The following is a 16,478-nucleotide window of genomic DNA, read 5'->3' as shown; positions in this document are numbered from 1 at the left end:
TCGCAACCTGCTGCACAGTGGTGACGCGCTTCTGTTTGTCACAGGTTAGGAACAATGCTCCGGCAGCAGACATGGAGTCCTCTCTCTCGTTCCTCACGGATGCCGCATCCGACCTAGTCCGTACAACAGCTAAGGGGATCTGGATACGGAATTGGTCTGCTGATGCTCCTTCAAAAACACGCCTCACCAGAATGCCCTTTAAGGGGGTCCTCCCTGTTCGGCAGCAACCTTGATAAACTGGCCAGCACATGGGGTGCTTCTCCCATACCTCGACTGCCAGAAGACAGGCTCAGAAGGAACCAGCGCGCCTTTCCAAGGCCCTCCAGAGGCAGAAGTTCTCCACGCTTCAATCCCTATAGGGGTCGCTACCAGGCACCTCGTCCTCAGGCCAGGAACCAGTCCTTTCGGCCCAAGCAGCAGAAGAGAGGAGCCGGCTCGGGCTCAGGTCCCGGCCGCGCCTCCCAATGAGATTCAGCCGATCCATCTGGGGGACGGGGCCATAGGGGGCAGGTTAACCCTCTTCTACCCCAGATGGGTCGAGATTACGTCGGACCAGTGGGTCCTCGCCATCATCCGAGAGGGTTACTTTCTGGACTTCCATCATCTCCCTCCGGACAGGTTTGTGGAATCCTCGTGTCCGATCCACAAGAAGGCAGCATTGGAAGCTACCCTGGCGAGGCTCCTGTCCCTGAAAGCCATAGTCCCGGTACCTGCACGGGAAATGAATTCTGGGCATTATTCCATTTATTTCATGGTACCCAAGAAAGGGGGCACCTTTCAGCCCGTCCTGGACCTCAAGTCCGTCAACCAATACTTACGGGTCCCGAGGTTTCGCATGGAAACTCTGCGCTCAGTCAAGAACGCAGTACAGCCAGGAGAATTCCTCACGGCCTTAGATCTATCAGAAGCCTACCTGCATATCCCGATTCATCAGGATCATCAGCGCTACCTACGCTTCAAGGTGCTAGGACGCCACTTCCAGTTTCGGGCTTTGCCCTTCGGGCTGGCCACATCGCCGCAGACCTTCACCAAGGTGATTGTAGTGGTAGCAGCGGCACTCAGACGGGAAGGAATCCTTGTCCATCCCTACCTAGACGATTGGCTGATCAGGGCGAAATCGCGAGAGGAGAGCCATCAGGCAACCAACAGAGTGATCGCCCTTCTGGAAAGCCTGTGATGGGTTGTCAACCTCAGCAAGAGTTGCCTACAGCCTTCCCAATCTTTGGGAATATCTGGGAGTCCAGTTCGACACCCAGGCAGACACAGTCAGTCTCACCACCAAGAGAAGATTAAAGCTTCAGACGCGTCTCCGGTCCTTGATGGGAGCCAGTCGACCCACAGCTTGGGATTACTTGCAGGTTCTCGGTCTCATGGCATCCACCCTGGAAGTGGTACCCTGGGTGAGGGCCCATATGAGACCTCTACAACGCTCCCTGCTCTCTCAATGGAGCCCCTGCTTCCGACATTACTCTATGCATCTACCTCTACCAGCCAGAGTGCGGACTCAGCTACGGTGGTGGTTGCAGTCCAACCACACGAGCAGGGGGTCCAGGATGTCCTCCCCCACGTGGACTCTGCTCACCACAGATGCCAGCCTGAGCGGATGGGGAGCACACTGCGAAGACCTCACAGCCCAAGGGCGGTGGAACAGAGAAGAGTCGGGGTGGAACATCAACAGACTAGAGGCACGGGCAGTCCGGTTAGCCTGCCTGAAATTTGCTCACAGACTGAGGAGCAGAGCAGTCAGAGTGATGTCAGACAACGCCACCACGGTGGCATACATCAACCGACAGGGTGGAACCAGAAGCCAACAGGTGTCCCTCGAGATAGCCCTGCTGATGGCTTGGGCAGAGGCGAATCTTCAGGTCATCTCAGCCGTCCACATTGCCGGAAGGGACAACACCACGGCAGACTTCCTCAGCAGAGAGAGCCTAAATCCGGGAGAGTGGCAGCTGTCCCCCACAGCTTTCCAGATGATTGTGGATCACTGGGGGATTCCGGACATGGACCTACTAGCGGACAGGTCCAATGCTCAAGTACCCAAATAGTTCAGCCGCCGGCGAGATCCGTTCTCTCAGGGATCGATGCCCTGGTTCGGCCATGGCCTCCAGGGGCCCTGCTATACGCCTTTCCTCCATGGCCCCTGCTGGGTGCCCTTATCCACAAGATTCGGAAGTACTGGGGCCTAGTTCTTCTGGTGGCACCAGACTGGCCAAGGAGACCCTGGTATGCGGACATGAGAAGACTACTGGCAGGGGAGCCCCTTCCCCTGCCTCCGCTCAGGGACCTGCTCCGTCAAGGTCCCATCCTTCAAGAGGATCCGGCTCAATTCTCTCTTACGGTCTGGCCATTGAGAAGGCTAGACTGAAGAAGAGAGGTTACTCGGAGCCAGTGATAGACACACTCCTCCGAGCCCGCAAGTTCTCCACATCCCTCACCTGCGTCAGGATTTGGAGAGTGTTCGAAGCCTGGTGCGATATTCATGGCACCAATCCACATGCGGCTACCATCCCTATGGTTTTGAATTTCCTGCAGGATAGGCTTCACAAGGGTCTCTCCATCAAGGTTCAGGTGGCTGCGCTGTCTTGCTATGGTCCCAGGAGGGATGGCAAGACCATTGCCAAGCATCCAGATGTTTCTCGCTTCCTGAAAGGAATCAAGCACATTTGTCCGCCACTGAAATGGCCAGTGCCTTTGTGGAACCTCAATTTAGTTTTGGATTTCCTCGCGGGATCGAATCACCAACTGAGGTACAGAGAAGGGCTACCAAGATGATAAAGGGAATGGAACAACTCCCCTATGAGGAAAGACTAAAGAGGTTAGGACTTTTCAGCTTGGAGAAGAGACGACTGAGGGGGATATGATAGAGGTGTTTAAAATCATGAGAGGTCTAGAACGGGTAGATGTGAATCGGTTATTTACTCTTTCGGATAGTAGAAAGACTAGGGGGCACTCCATGAAGTTAGCATGGGGCACATTTAAAACTAATCGGAGAAAGTTCTTTTTTACTCAACGCACAATTAAACTCTGGAATTTGTTGCCAGAGAATGTGGTTAGTGCAGTTAGTATAGCTGTGTTTAAAAAAGGATTGGATAAGTTCTTGGAGGAGAAGTCCATTACCTGCTATTAAGTTCACTTAGAGAATAGCCACTGCCATTAGCAATGGTTACATGGAATAGACTTAGTTTTTGGGTACTTGCCAGGTTCTTGTGGCCTGGATTGGCCACTGTTGGAAACAGGATGCTGGGCTTGATGGACCCTTGGTCTGACCCAGTATGGCATGTTCTTATGATCCACCTTCCGATCCTTTCGGGGCCTGTCTCTACATTCTCTCACTTTGAAGATTGTGTTCTTGCTGGCTGTATGTTCAGCACGCCGCATCTCGGAGCTACAAGCACTGTCTTGCCGGGATCCTTTTCTCAGACTCACTCCTGAAGCTATCAATCTTCGCACAGTTCCATCCTTCTTGCCTAAGGTAGTCTCACGATTTCACCTCAACCAGACCATATCCTTGCCAACTACGGCAGGCCTGAAGAAATCAGAAGGGCGTTTGCTACGCCATCTCGACATTGGCAGATTGCTGCCCAGATATCTGGAAATGACAAACAGTTCGAAAGACTGACCATCTGTTCGTCCTTCACAGCGGGAAGAAACAAGGAGAAGCGGCCTCTCGGCCCACCATCGTCCGCTGGATTAAAGAAGTCATCAGAGCGGCCTTCGTGGAGGCCGGGAAGTTACCGCCTCTACAAGTCGAGGCTCATTCTACCAGAGCCCAAGCAGCATCTTGGGCGGAATCTAGGATGCTGTCGCCTGCATAAATATGTAAAGCGGCGACGAGGTCCTCCCTCCACACCTTCTCCAGGTTCTACCGTCTGGATGTCCAGGCCAGGGAGGACACAGCATTCGCAAGGGCAGTTTTACACGGTCCTCAGGCAGCCTCCCGCCCAGTCCGGAGTAAAGCTTTTGTACATCCCATTTGTTCTGAGTCCATCTGGCTACACGACAGGAAATGTTGAGATTACTTACCTGATAATCTCGTTTTCCTTAGTGTAGACAGATGGACTCAGCATCCCACCCAGCTGCCTGTATACATTGGTTTCACCGATTCAAGGTAAGCCTTATCACTTCTTACATGAGTGCGTCCACTCTACCAGGTGTCGACGCCTTCCGGTTGGGAATGCTGGCGGTCTCCAGCTACTACCAATCGGTCAGGGGAATCCTGTTTTCACTATTTCATTGAGCATCAGTACACATATATCCATAACAGCTTTTGCAAGGAAGATTACTGAAGAGCTTCACTTCCTGTGGGGGTATATGTACCCGTGCTGACGTCAGATCCGTCTCAACTGCTAGCACGAGCACACTATACCCATTTGTTCTGAGTCCATCTGTCTACACTAAGGAAAATGAGATTATCAGGTAAGTAATCTCACCATTGTATATTTTAAGGATCAAGTTTAACCCAATTTGTCTAATCTCATATATTAATTTGTGAATCAATAAGAGCACTTTATATTTCACACACCAATATAGTGGTAACGAACGTAGGTTAGTTAGTACAGGAGTAATATAGCTACAAGTTGATTCAGTTTAAACCATGCTACATTGTGTTGTACAGTTTGTAAAGATGTTAAGGTGAGTTAGAATAAACCATTGCAGGAAACAAAGCTTGACAGGAGTGGTTTAAGTTGCTGAAGATGAAACTTCATATAAGATGTCTTAACCAATCAGGGTTTGCATCAAAAGGTTGATATCAGTCAGAATGTCTAACTTCATATCACAGATTTAATTGAAATTTGATGGCCATCGAATTAAACGGCTGTTAATTTCTGGAAGAAAATCTTGTCAAGATTCTGTTTGGACACATCAAGGAGCAAGCAATTATAAAGGAGCCATTTTCTAATAGTGGACAGACACAACCAAATATTAAGTGGATGTGTAAATTGGGAAGAATTGTGTGGCTGCATACACTTGACACCCAAAGACTGCCAGCAGCATGCAGAGGAGTTAAGTAATATTTAAATAATGCAGCAGACATGGCTGAACCTTGTACAACCCCGATAGGAGTAAGATTCCATATGAAGGTGATGGAAAGGATTTCTTTCTTGCTGTTGGTGGTTGTCAAGTATAAAATAAACCAGGAAAGTCCAGGTCCTCCAACACCACTGCAGCTAACATCATAATCTTGTGTTTTGACTTCAGAAGCTGCAGTGATATCTAATAGAACCGTGATGTAATCTGTCCCCTGATCAAAAACTCAGTAAATAGTATCTGTGTAGAGTAATGACTGTGGTATACTGTTTACGGAAACCAAATTGGTAAGCCTTAAACATGGAATTATCAGTGATGATATGTTAATATCAGGATCTGAGAGAGATTTTGATAGCTCCCTTCCCTCCCCGCAAGCTTACTTGATTTTTGAGCTCCAAGATAGAATCAGTTGACTCCCTAACTAGTACTAAGCCATCTATCTTGTAATCTTTGCTATTTAAATATTTGCAAGTTAGGATATTGGCAGTGTGCACCTATACTGTTAACTTTTTTTTTTTTGTCCTTCAGTATTTATTCCTTTTTTCTCTTTTGGGTGCATTGGCTTACGCCTTAATACTATGGGCTGTTTATATGCATCATTGAGAATGTTGCACATATTAAAAAAAGGAAAAGCATAGCATATAACTTTGATGGTGTTTGCCATGCAAGATGTATTTATTATGTAAAAAGACAATTCAATAAATATGAGGAATAACTGGGCCACTGAATGTTTTCAGCAGTACTATCTCTTAATACAGATGTGCTGTTATATAAATTCCTTGTGTTGCAAAGCTTTTAATTTTCAAATTTATTTGAAATGTATAAACCTTCAAAGCCTCTTGCAGATTAGGTAGCCCAATCATGTGCACTAAAAGCTAGACTTGCTGTAAAATTACAGCAGCTTGTTAGAGGAACTTGTGTTCTTGTGGTAGACTTCAGAAATTGGTGGATCAAAGTTCAGTGAATATTGGATCAATATGTGAAGCTCCTGGTTAGTGTATCTCCCAAATTAATCATAATTATGGATCCCTTAATTGGAATCTGCCAAGGAATGTCTTTCCTTTTCCCACCCACTTGTAGAGGAAGAAACATGAGGTGGCATGAGGTCTACTTGGAAAATAGGGTGCACAAATTAGAGGACATAGAAAGTCCTCTGGATTGCAGGAAACATGAACTGAACCATGCTAGTATTCCTGTTCCATGATTTATTCAGGACTTGTCCCATTTTATTTGGATTCTGTTTACTAGCTGTGGGGTAGATTGTTTTTTATCCTGTTGCTTTCAAACTAGATTCGCATTATTTGGTTTAAAGGGTTCCTCAGAATTGAATTCTGGAATGAGTTCTTGTCCTGCAACAGTTTCCCTTGCTGCAGTGATTGTGTCAATTAGGATTTTTGGGGTAGTGTAAACAATAAGTACATTTTTCTGAACTGTCCATAGTTCTAATAGTCTGCCCTTTTTTATTAAAGCAGTAAAAAAGACATAAACACACAGATACTGTAGACTAGCAAGCCAGCCTCCCCCCCCCCCCCCCCCCCCACCACCAATTTAATTTCTGAAATACATGGAACAAAATCTCCTGGGGCTAGCACTTCCTCTATGCTGATTTCATGCATCGTGAGATCAGCATAGAGTAGTGCTAGCTGCACGTGGTTTGGATTTTTAAGGCCAGCCCAAAGAAGCAGGAAAACACTCCCTCATGGAACTCTGCTGCTGCGGGTGGGATGGGGGGTCTATCCACTGTCTCGTGGCCCTCCTTCTCAACTGCCATTGCCCCATCCAGGTATGCACACCTGGCTGTGGGCCTCTTCCATCTCTGCCTCTGAGCAGGATGTAACCCAGCAGCCGCGGGGCCATCTCTTGGCTGGGCAGGATAGAATCCCTGCCCCTGGGCACCCTCTACAATATGTTTCCCAGGGGCCTTGGCCTCTTTCCCCCCCCCCCCCCCTCCCTTGTACGCCACTGCACCAGCCTTTTATATTTTTCCAGCTATTGTTGGGTTATTCTCAATGCTGCCTAAAGAAGTTATGGCAGTTCCAATCCATGAGGTACTCCTTGATCTGCTACAATGCAACTGGGAACACCCTGGCACAGTTCCACCAGTAAATAGAAAAACTGATGCCACCTACTTCGGTCAGCTCCGGGGTTCCAAAAAAGCCAACTCCCCCACCAATCTGAGTCTGCTCAGAAGAAGTTCAAAAGATCTTTGCCTCTTACTTCTGCCCCTCCAGCTAAAGAACAAAAATCCTTGGATGCCTTTGGACACAGTCTTCCACGGCTCCATGCTGATGGCACGGATAGCAGCTTATCAGCTTTATATGACTAAGTATTCCAGGAATCTTTGGAAAAAGGTCCAGGCATTTTCTGAAGGTCTACCAGATGAGTATCAAAAAAGCCTTAATTCCATCCTTCAGAAGGGTCTTGATGCTGGAAAGCATGAAGTAAGGGCAGCATATGATGATTTTGACACTGCCACAAGAGTGTTGGCAGCAGGTTGTATAAGGTATAAGCGCCAGGTGTTGGGCATGGCTCAAATCATCTGACCTTTGACAGGATGCTGGGGCTTGATGACCCTTGGTCTGACCCAGTATGGCATTTTCTTATGTTCTTATGGAGGTCCAAGAGAGGCTATCAGACATTCCATGTACCGGGGACAATTTGTGTGGCAACAAAATTCAGGATTCAGTTACACAATTAAAAGACCATCATGACACTTTGCAGCAGCTCTCCTCTCTTCCCTCAGAATTCTCAGCTACAACCAAGAGGTCTTCTGGACGTGATCCTAGGAAATTTTCCTATAAACCATGTCTGTACTATCCTCCTCCATCCCATGCTCGGCAGACCAGGCCTTCCCAAAGAGGCCAGCCCCAACAACCCAGGGCTCCAAAAGCCCAACCAGCTCCACAGACTGGTCCAGCATCAGGGTTTTGACTTCTTTCTACAGAGCAGAAGCCAACCTCCAAATTTCCACATCCATTCCTGTAGGAAACCGCTTGTAGAAGTACAACATATGGCGAACAATTACTACGGACCAATGGGTCCTGTCTGTGGTCAACCAGGATTACTGTCTACCGGACAAGGAGAAGTGTTCAGTGGAAGGGTGAGGAAGTTTAGTTTCCATCAGTCACTCTCCGCTTCTCGAGACAGAGCTCTTGACTCTTCTGCACTCCAACACCGTGGAACTGGTACCTAGACTGCAGTGGGATCAGGGGTTCTACACTCTGTATTTTCTAATACCAAAAAAATCAGGAGGAATTCATCCTATTCTAGATCTACATGCCCTAAACAAGCACCTTTGCAGAGAAAAGTTCAGAATGGTAACCCTGGGAACCATGCTTCCTCTCCTACAACAGGGAGATTGGCTCTGCTCTCTAGATCTCCAGGAGGCCTATGCCCACATTGCCATATACCCTCCTCATCGGAAATATCTCAGGTTTGTAATAGGCCACAACCGTTACCAATACCGGGTGCTACCATTCAGACTAGCATCAGCACCCCGGGTATTTACCAAATGCCTCAGTCATTGCAACTCATCTCAGACAAAACAACATTCACATTTAGCCATATCTAGATGATTGGCTTATCAGAGGCCCATCATGGCAGGAAGTGCTCCACTCCTCCATTTCACCATCAACCTACTACAATCCTTAGGATTCCTAATCAATTACCCCAAGTCACATCTGTCTCCTTCACACACCCTTTCGTTCATAGGAGCAGATCTAGACACTACTCAGGCCAAATCCATTCCTCAGTGCAGACTCGTCAAACAACCACAGCTCATCTGCGTAACCCTCTTGGTCACATGGCATCTACAGTTTCATGTCACTCCAATTTCTCAACTGGCCAAGAGGATAACACAGTGGACTTTAAAGTCCCAGTGGTCCCAGTCAAGTCAACACATGTCCTCACTTGTCACGTCACCAGCCAAGCCTACATCTCTCACTAGCTTGGTGGACAAGGGGAGTCCAATCTTCAGAGAGGACTACCCTTCCAATCTGCAGTAACTCAAATTACTCTAACAGATGCATCCAAACCTGGGTTAGGGGAGCTCATGTCAACGACCTCCAATCCCAGGGCACCTGATCCAAACAAGAAGCAAAGTGCCAGATACATTTCCTGGAGCTTCGGGCAATTCGATACGCCCTATTTGCCTTTCGGGATTGCCTCTCCAACAAGGTTAATCTTAATTCAAGCAGGACACCAGGTAGTGATGTGGTACCCTCAACAAGCAAGGGGGCACGGGCTCCTTCCTTCTATGCCAGGAGGCGGCACAGATCTGGGCCTGGGCTCGCTCCCACTCCATGCTACTAAGAGCGACATACCTGGCAGGCACGGACAATCTCAGCTGAACTTTTTCATCCCCACGAATGGTCCCTGAATCCCACTCTGTAGCAAACACAATTTTCACCAGTGGGGCAGCCCACACATAGTCCTCTTTGCAACAGTTCACAGCCGCAAAGTGAACAACTTCTGCTCTCTGCACCGCAGCCACAACACACCACCACGAGATGCCTTCCGCCCACTCGTGGGCAACAGGGTCTTCTGTATGCCCTATCCTCCACTCACTTCCGCTCATCAGTAAGACTCTCGTGAAGTTACGGCAGGACCGGGGCACAAGATCCTCATAGCCCCTCACTGGCCACGTCAAGTTTGGTTGTCCATCCTCCGCGACCCTCTGTCCAGCACCAATTCGCCTGGGCACAGGATCCAACCCTGATAACGCAGAGCAACAGGCCTGTTACAATCATCTGATCCTTCACTCCCTGTCTCTGACAGCTTGGATGTTGAAAGGTTGATCTACAATCTTGCAACCTTTGACAGTGTGTCACATGTACTTGTAGCTTCACGAAAGCCTTCAACTAGGAGATCGTATCGTTCCAAATGGAAACGATTCTCCATATGGTGCAACTCTAAGGAAATAGATCTTTTTCCTGCCCCATTCCAAAGTTCCTGGACTATTTCTGGTATCTGTCAGAAGCTGGCCTGCAGACTTCCTCCATCCGTGTACATATCGGCGCTATTTCAGCTTACCACAAAGGTATAGGAGATGCCCTGAAATCAGAGGATTATTACAACTAAAGCATCCATTGCATCCTCCAGTTCCACTGTGGGACCTTAATTGTCTAAGCACGGCTCATGCGACCGCCATTTGAGCCCTTCATTCCTGCGAACTTAGACATCTCACTTGGAAAGTTATTTTTCTAGTCGCTATATAACATCGGCTTCGCAGAGTCAGTGAACTACAAGGCACAGGTACATACCCGCCGTATACCAGAATTCCTTCAGAATTGTGTGGTACTCTACTCCGCACACACCCTAAATTCTTGCCAAAAGTAGTGTAAGAGTTCACTTAAATCATCAATAAGTACTTCCTACCCTCTTTCCAAGCTCACTCACAACCAGGTGAGCGGGCTCTGCATTCCTTGGACTGTAAACGTGCTCTTGCTTTCTATTTGGACCGCACTGGAGCTCCTAGGAAGTCCACCAACTGTTTGTCTCCTTTGATAAAAACAAATTGGGAGCTTCGGTGGGCAAGCAGACCCTGTCCACCTGGCTGGCAGACTGTATCTCCTCTGCTACAACAAGCAGGGCCTTCCACTACAAGAACGCGTGAGAGCGCATTCAGTAAGAGCAATGGCAAACGTCAGTAGCATACCTCTGTTCTGTACCTCTTGCTGACATCTGCAAAGCTGCAACATGGAGTTCTCTTCATACTTTTGCAGCTCATTATTGTCTCAAGACTGGCAGACAAGATTCCATTTTCGGTCAGTCTGTCCTGCATAATTTGTTTTCCAGTTTAATACCCAACTTCCTTCCAGTGACCCGCTTGAAATTCAGGCTGCTCGCCTACCAAACCACCCAGTTGTGCCTGTTGTATGTCGTTGGGTGTGTTTGGTCTATTATATTCGTCGGGCCATCCTCATAGCTCCCTACTCACCCACATGTGAGGACAACCATCTGCTTGTCCTAGAGAAAGCAGAGTTGCTTAAGCTATAACAGGTGTCTCCCAGGACAGCAGGATGATAGTCCTCACAAAACCCAACCCCACCCGCCCCCACGAAGTTGGGTTTTGGCTTATGTTTTTCTTATTTTATTTTTCACTCTACTTTTACTACAAACGAGACTGAAGGGGGGAGACCCCTGCTGGATGCAGGTTAGGGGCATGCTGGGCTCCATCTTGATGTCACCCACATGTGAGGACTAATGTCCTGCGAGAACACTTGTTACAGGTCAGCAACTCTGCTTTAACTGGCAAACAGTAGCATGGGATCTACTTGGTGTTTGGTACTTGTAGCCTGGATTGGCCACTGTTGGAAACAGGATGCTGGGCTTGATGGACCCTTGGTCTGACCAGGTATGGCAATTTCTTATGTTAAGTCCCAATTTTGTCATGTCCCTACACATGTACTGCATTTTGTTGCCAAAATTAGCATTACCAATTAACTTCATGTTTGAAACCAGGAAAGCCCAGTTTGTTACGCTATTGCTGTTGGATCTATTCTGTGCTCTCTGTTATACCCCAAGTCTGTAATTGCAGTCTTAAGTACCTGTTAGCACATGCAGGCTGGATTCAATCCGATGCATTTCCTGCTGCTTTTATCTAGGCTAGGGTTCTTGGGACACACCTGGTTTTCAGGACATTCATAATGAATATGCATGAGAGAATTCTATACCTTTGTAGTGGATAGAATAGGTTAGGTGACCCCTGAGGACTGGGTTGAGATCCCCCTCATCTAGAAACTACCACTGGAATCTAATGATTTGCCTAGAATAAGATTTATTTTCAACTGGTTTCTACCACTTGCATCAATTTGCATCAATTCCCTTCCTTAAACTAGCATCAGCTTTTCCACTGCTGCACTCTGCACAGCTCTTCTAAAGATATTCATCTTTCATTTAGTACTAATTTTTCTGTAGTTAGCAATAGGAAGGGAATGGCAAACTGCATGGCAGTCTTGGGGGGGGAGGTAGATAGGTAACAAAGAAGGGTTACCATTATTTCACTACAAAAGCATCTGCTTTGTGTCGGTGTGGCTGTCATCTGAAAGGCATGATATCTTGGTGGACGGACACCACTCTCCTTATTCAGGTGTTCTAAATCTTTGAATGCTCACAGTTTGCAACTAACATGCATTTCCCTTAACAGGCTTCTTCCCTCTGATTTCTCTCCTATGGCTGTCCAGGACATGTGAAAGTCCAATATCTCCCTTTATCATGGGTCTTCTTGCCTTGCTAGAGTAATAAAAACAGAAGCTAGGCTCTTGACCTGCTGATAATGTGGGTATACTTGAGCAAGATGCAAATATAGCTGGCTAGAACAGAGCACTACCTAGGCACAAAAAATATATATTTATAGCAAGGAGTTAAGAGGAATGGCCTAATGCTTACAATAGTGGGCTGTGAAGTTGGGATTCACATCCTGCTTTCCCTTACCCCCCAACTGACATGCCTTGTAACCTTGGACAAGTCATTTTCAATCATTGCCTCAGGTACCCACTTAGATTGTAAGCTCTTTGGGGAAGGAAATGTATTGTACCTGAATACAAATAATGCTCTGTCACCTTAAGCATCACTTGGAAATGTGGACTAAAACTTAAAAGCTATGGCTACTGATATTGATAGTCAAGCAATTCTATTTCTATTCCCAACTTTTTTAAGAAAAATCAGAGCTAGCATGTATGCTGTACAGTCTTGATCAATCCCAACAAAAGCAGAGCGGGTTTGTGACTCTAGAATTGTTAAACTGGAGAACCTCAAAGGCTTCAGCCAGTGGATCTTATTGAGTTATGGACATTTTTCAGGCAACAGATTACTGGAGCCTGTGTGAAGTGGAATGTGAAGCTTTTGTATATAACTTAGTCCTTTTTTTTTTTTTTTTCTGTACCCTCAGATTTTGCGTCGGAGACAAATTTTTCTTGAAGAACAACATGATTCTCTGCCAGACAGACTATGAGGAAGGTTTAATGAAGGAAGGTTATGCGCCTCAGGTTCGCTGAGCCCTTGATGCAACATCATTAAGAAAACGAAAGCACTACGTTTTGTTTATCTTTGCTCAATGTGTAAATAAGACTTGAAGCGGAAACCTCCTGAATAGCTTAGGGAGTGGTGAGGATCACGTATGGAATAAGATGAACGGATCCTAACTATAGTGCATTGCTCCAGTTCAGAGATGAATGTCTCCTAAGGGTACTGTACATATTGCTGAATATTTTTGCTTGCTATTGGTTGATTTTTGTGTCACTTGGCATGAGATGTTTATTTTGGACTACTTTGTACATATGTATTGTAATATTTGAAGCACAAATGTAATACAGTTTTATTGTGTTACTATTTGTGTTCTCATTTGCGTATTTGTATTGTTGCATTTAGTACAATCAGTGTTTAAAGCTATTGTATAGTTATGCTTTCTGTAGAGCGACCAGCTGTTGCAATGAACTGTAACTTTGTAGCAAAGGAATTAGAGTAAATCCCATCTACTATGACCAAAAACTCCAGCTCCACTGCAGCTATTAACATACAAATGTTTTGTTTATATTAAAACACACTTGAAAGAGGTTGTGTTTTTTAAAGTTATGTGGGATTTGTTTTGTCCAGTGTTATGGAGGCTAAAGCTGAGATTTAAAACCTTTTTCCAGAATGATTCCCAATTGGTCGGTGGGCCATAGCATAATTCTAATGGTGCAGTGCATGAAGTGTCACTACTCCTCGAGCCTGTACTTGGCACGAGCATGTAGCCTATTGACTTTGCAGGAACTATTGCTTATTCTTTCTTTACCACTCGCCATCCTTCATGCAAGGGCAGTATGGCCATTGCTGTAAGTCCTCTTTCCTAATGTCCTTTTAGCTATGGCTAAGTAAAGAAAAATTGGCTGGCCTTTCAAATTACAACTTTCAGTGTGGCAACAGCTTTAGCTATAAAGCCCAATGAGCTTACACTCCGGTTACTAAAAGAAAAAATTGTAAGAGAGCAGTAAATGGAATCTGGTTTAGAGGTTTAAATTCTCCACACCAGGTACTGTTCAATCCAGAAAAAAACAAAAAACAAACATAGCACTGTAGAATAAATGGCAGGCTGTTCTCTTGTCTTTAAGACTTTGCCAGCATCAAGCTTTGCTCTAACAATTGCAGATTCCTTGGGTGCCTTCCTAAATCTGCTTTCCTGCTCAGTGGAATCCTTGCTCAGTTTACACCCACCTCCTCTTCAAATATATAGCACCCAAAACAGGGGGTGGGGAGAAACTCACAAGAGTGGCAAAAGTGGGAAGATGGTGCACGCTATTGTGAAAAGACCAGTACCCTGTCCATTAGCAAAATCAGAAGTTAGAGAAACTCCTTTGTGGGGAGGCCAGCATAAGTGCTGTCTTTCTCTATTTCTCACTCTGTCTAGCCCCTAGGTTCTTGTGGTAATACCTATATAACCTTTGAGAAAGGGAGCTACTCTGGATATATATAGTATCTGTCAGTTCCTCACTGTTGGCTCTCCTCTTTGCTGTACGTATGTTTTTGTAGCTTATGGTGAAGGCTTTACAGCAAGAAATATAAAGTTGTGCACTGTACATTGCCCTCATTTGGCTTGATTAAAAGAGGTAAGAGTGCACAAAGGCATGACAATCTTTCTATAAGAGAAGGAAGTACAGCAATTCAAACTAACTAGAGATGAGGTGGTGTTTTGGATGAAGTAGGGGCTTTCTAAATAATTCTGTCCTAGAGCTGTTATGCTATGGCTTCCAGGTATTGTATTATTGTTCTAGAATTCTCTTTACTACCTGTACTGGAAGCTAAAGCACCTGAGAAGTAAAAACTCTTGGATAACATCAGTGCTTGTGTGCCTTCTAATAGCTGCTTCTATATTGAATGTTATTTTCAATTTCTATCCTAACACACCACAAACAGAGGGACCATATTACAATTTTTTTTCTTCTGTTGCATGCTGTGCCATAAGTGCAATTTTCATGCCTGCAAAATGTAAAGTGTCAAGGTGCATTGGTCACTATCACAATCCTGTCTGTGCATGGAAAGAATTCAAGAGGATTAACATGGCCGCTCCACTACCTTACCCACACTCTCTTCTATGCAGGAGATGTGCAACATAGCAATAAAAATTGGACCTGTGCTGGCATGGAAATAAAAACCCATCCTTTTGAAATATCTAGATTAAAAACTGTGGGCAATTAACATTTAGTTGCTTAGGGCAACTGCTCTCTAATTCAAAGGTCTTCAAGAGGGTGAAAATTGGCTATGGCCATGGATGTTTCCATTAAAGACCAGAGTGGATAGAGGTGGATTTGTGTAAAATATCCCTTGGGGTAGAATGGTCTGTGTTTGTTACATAATTTTTCCTATCAGGCAAGCTGGTTACAACCATGCTACTAGCATTGCTGTTGCTTGCTCCATTTCACCTGTTGAGCTGCTCTAGCCCTTTAAACCCATTAAATAAAAATGTAAATGCTGGAAGGGTGACTTTCAAAAAAGGAAAAAATACTCATGTAAAAATTGGTGTAAAGTGTGCAGGTAATTGACTTTAAAGCTGTGAACAGTTACAAAATTACGCTGGTATAGTCCAGACACCTGGTTAAAATCTTTCAGGTGCCTGAGGTATGGCTGCATTTTTTTTCACTAGAAAAAGACAGATTATAGAAACATAGAAAAGTATGATGGTAAAAAAAAAAAGACTATAGGGCCCATCTACAATACCCACCCATCTAATTTATCTAGCAATGCCTGCTGAAAGAACTTGATGAGCATGCCAGTTTGTGTATGGGGGGATAATATGCAGAGGTGGTCTTTAAAAATACATAAGCAGGCAAGTTAAAAAAAAAAAAAAAAAAAAAAAAGTGGCATAGGAACTCATTTCACTTAATGTGAATATTGTGTGTTCATGGTCCATGTCTTTGTAGTTTATGGGTTAAAACTTAAGATGGTGATAAAAGATAAGGCGGTTGCTTGAAAGTTACACCTGTGGTAGTTTTAGCCTGCTGCTAATCTGAGTTGTGTTCTAACTGAACCAGGGTCTTAATTGTTTAATTAAGCTAGTTAGAGCCTGATTTAGAGCTTATAGTGCCAAGAATGCCTCTGCTCCCTATAGGTAAAAGTATGTGCATACAGGCCCTATCTGTGTAATTTTACCTGCATCTCTGATGGCAATTCTCTAAAATCCCTTTTTTCTTCAGCACAAGCACCATGTTACCAATAAACTTAATTTTCCTATTGCATTTGTATTGTAAAAATCCTCCCCTAACCAAGCTCCATTAGTTTGAGGGTAGAGGTTCTGGCCCTGCTTCCACTATTCTGCCTCTGTCTGCTGAGGTGTTTGGTGTACCTAGCAGCTCACTGTGGTTAGCTGCCATAAAACTGATTTTTTTTTTTTGTCTACTATCTTGCTACTTGTGTTCTACCTAGGATCTCTGCAGCACAGTATGATATGAAACCAAGACCAGATTCAGTGA

General features: G+C 45.4%; 1 protein-coding gene across 4 annotated transcripts in view; it reads left to right on the top strand.

Annotated features, from left to right (window-relative positions):
• Positions 1–15,866, top strand: part of LMO3 (LIM domain only 3) — a 211,077-nt gene extending 195,211 nt beyond the window's left edge. For all 4 annotated transcript variants that reach the window (XM_029597333.1, XM_029597337.1, XM_029597334.1 and 1 more), the window contains exon 4: positions 12,923–15,866. In XM_029597333.1, coding sequence (XP_029453193.1) covers positions 12,923–13,028 — 106 coding nt within the window. In that variant the 3' untranslated portion in view covers positions 13,029–15,866. The remainder of the gene's footprint in view (positions 1–12,922) is intronic.
• The last annotated feature ends 612 nt before the right edge of the window (positions 15,867–16,478 follow it).

Source organism: Rhinatrema bivittatum, chromosome 4 (genome assembly GCF_901001135.1).
Source record: "Rhinatrema bivittatum chromosome 4, aRhiBiv1.1, whole genome shotgun sequence".
NCBI lineage: Eukaryota > Metazoa > Chordata > Amphibia > Gymnophiona > Rhinatrematidae > Rhinatrema > Rhinatrema bivittatum.
The sequence above is the reverse complement of the archived record's forward strand: the minus strand, read 5'-3'. Positions and strand labels throughout refer to the sequence as shown.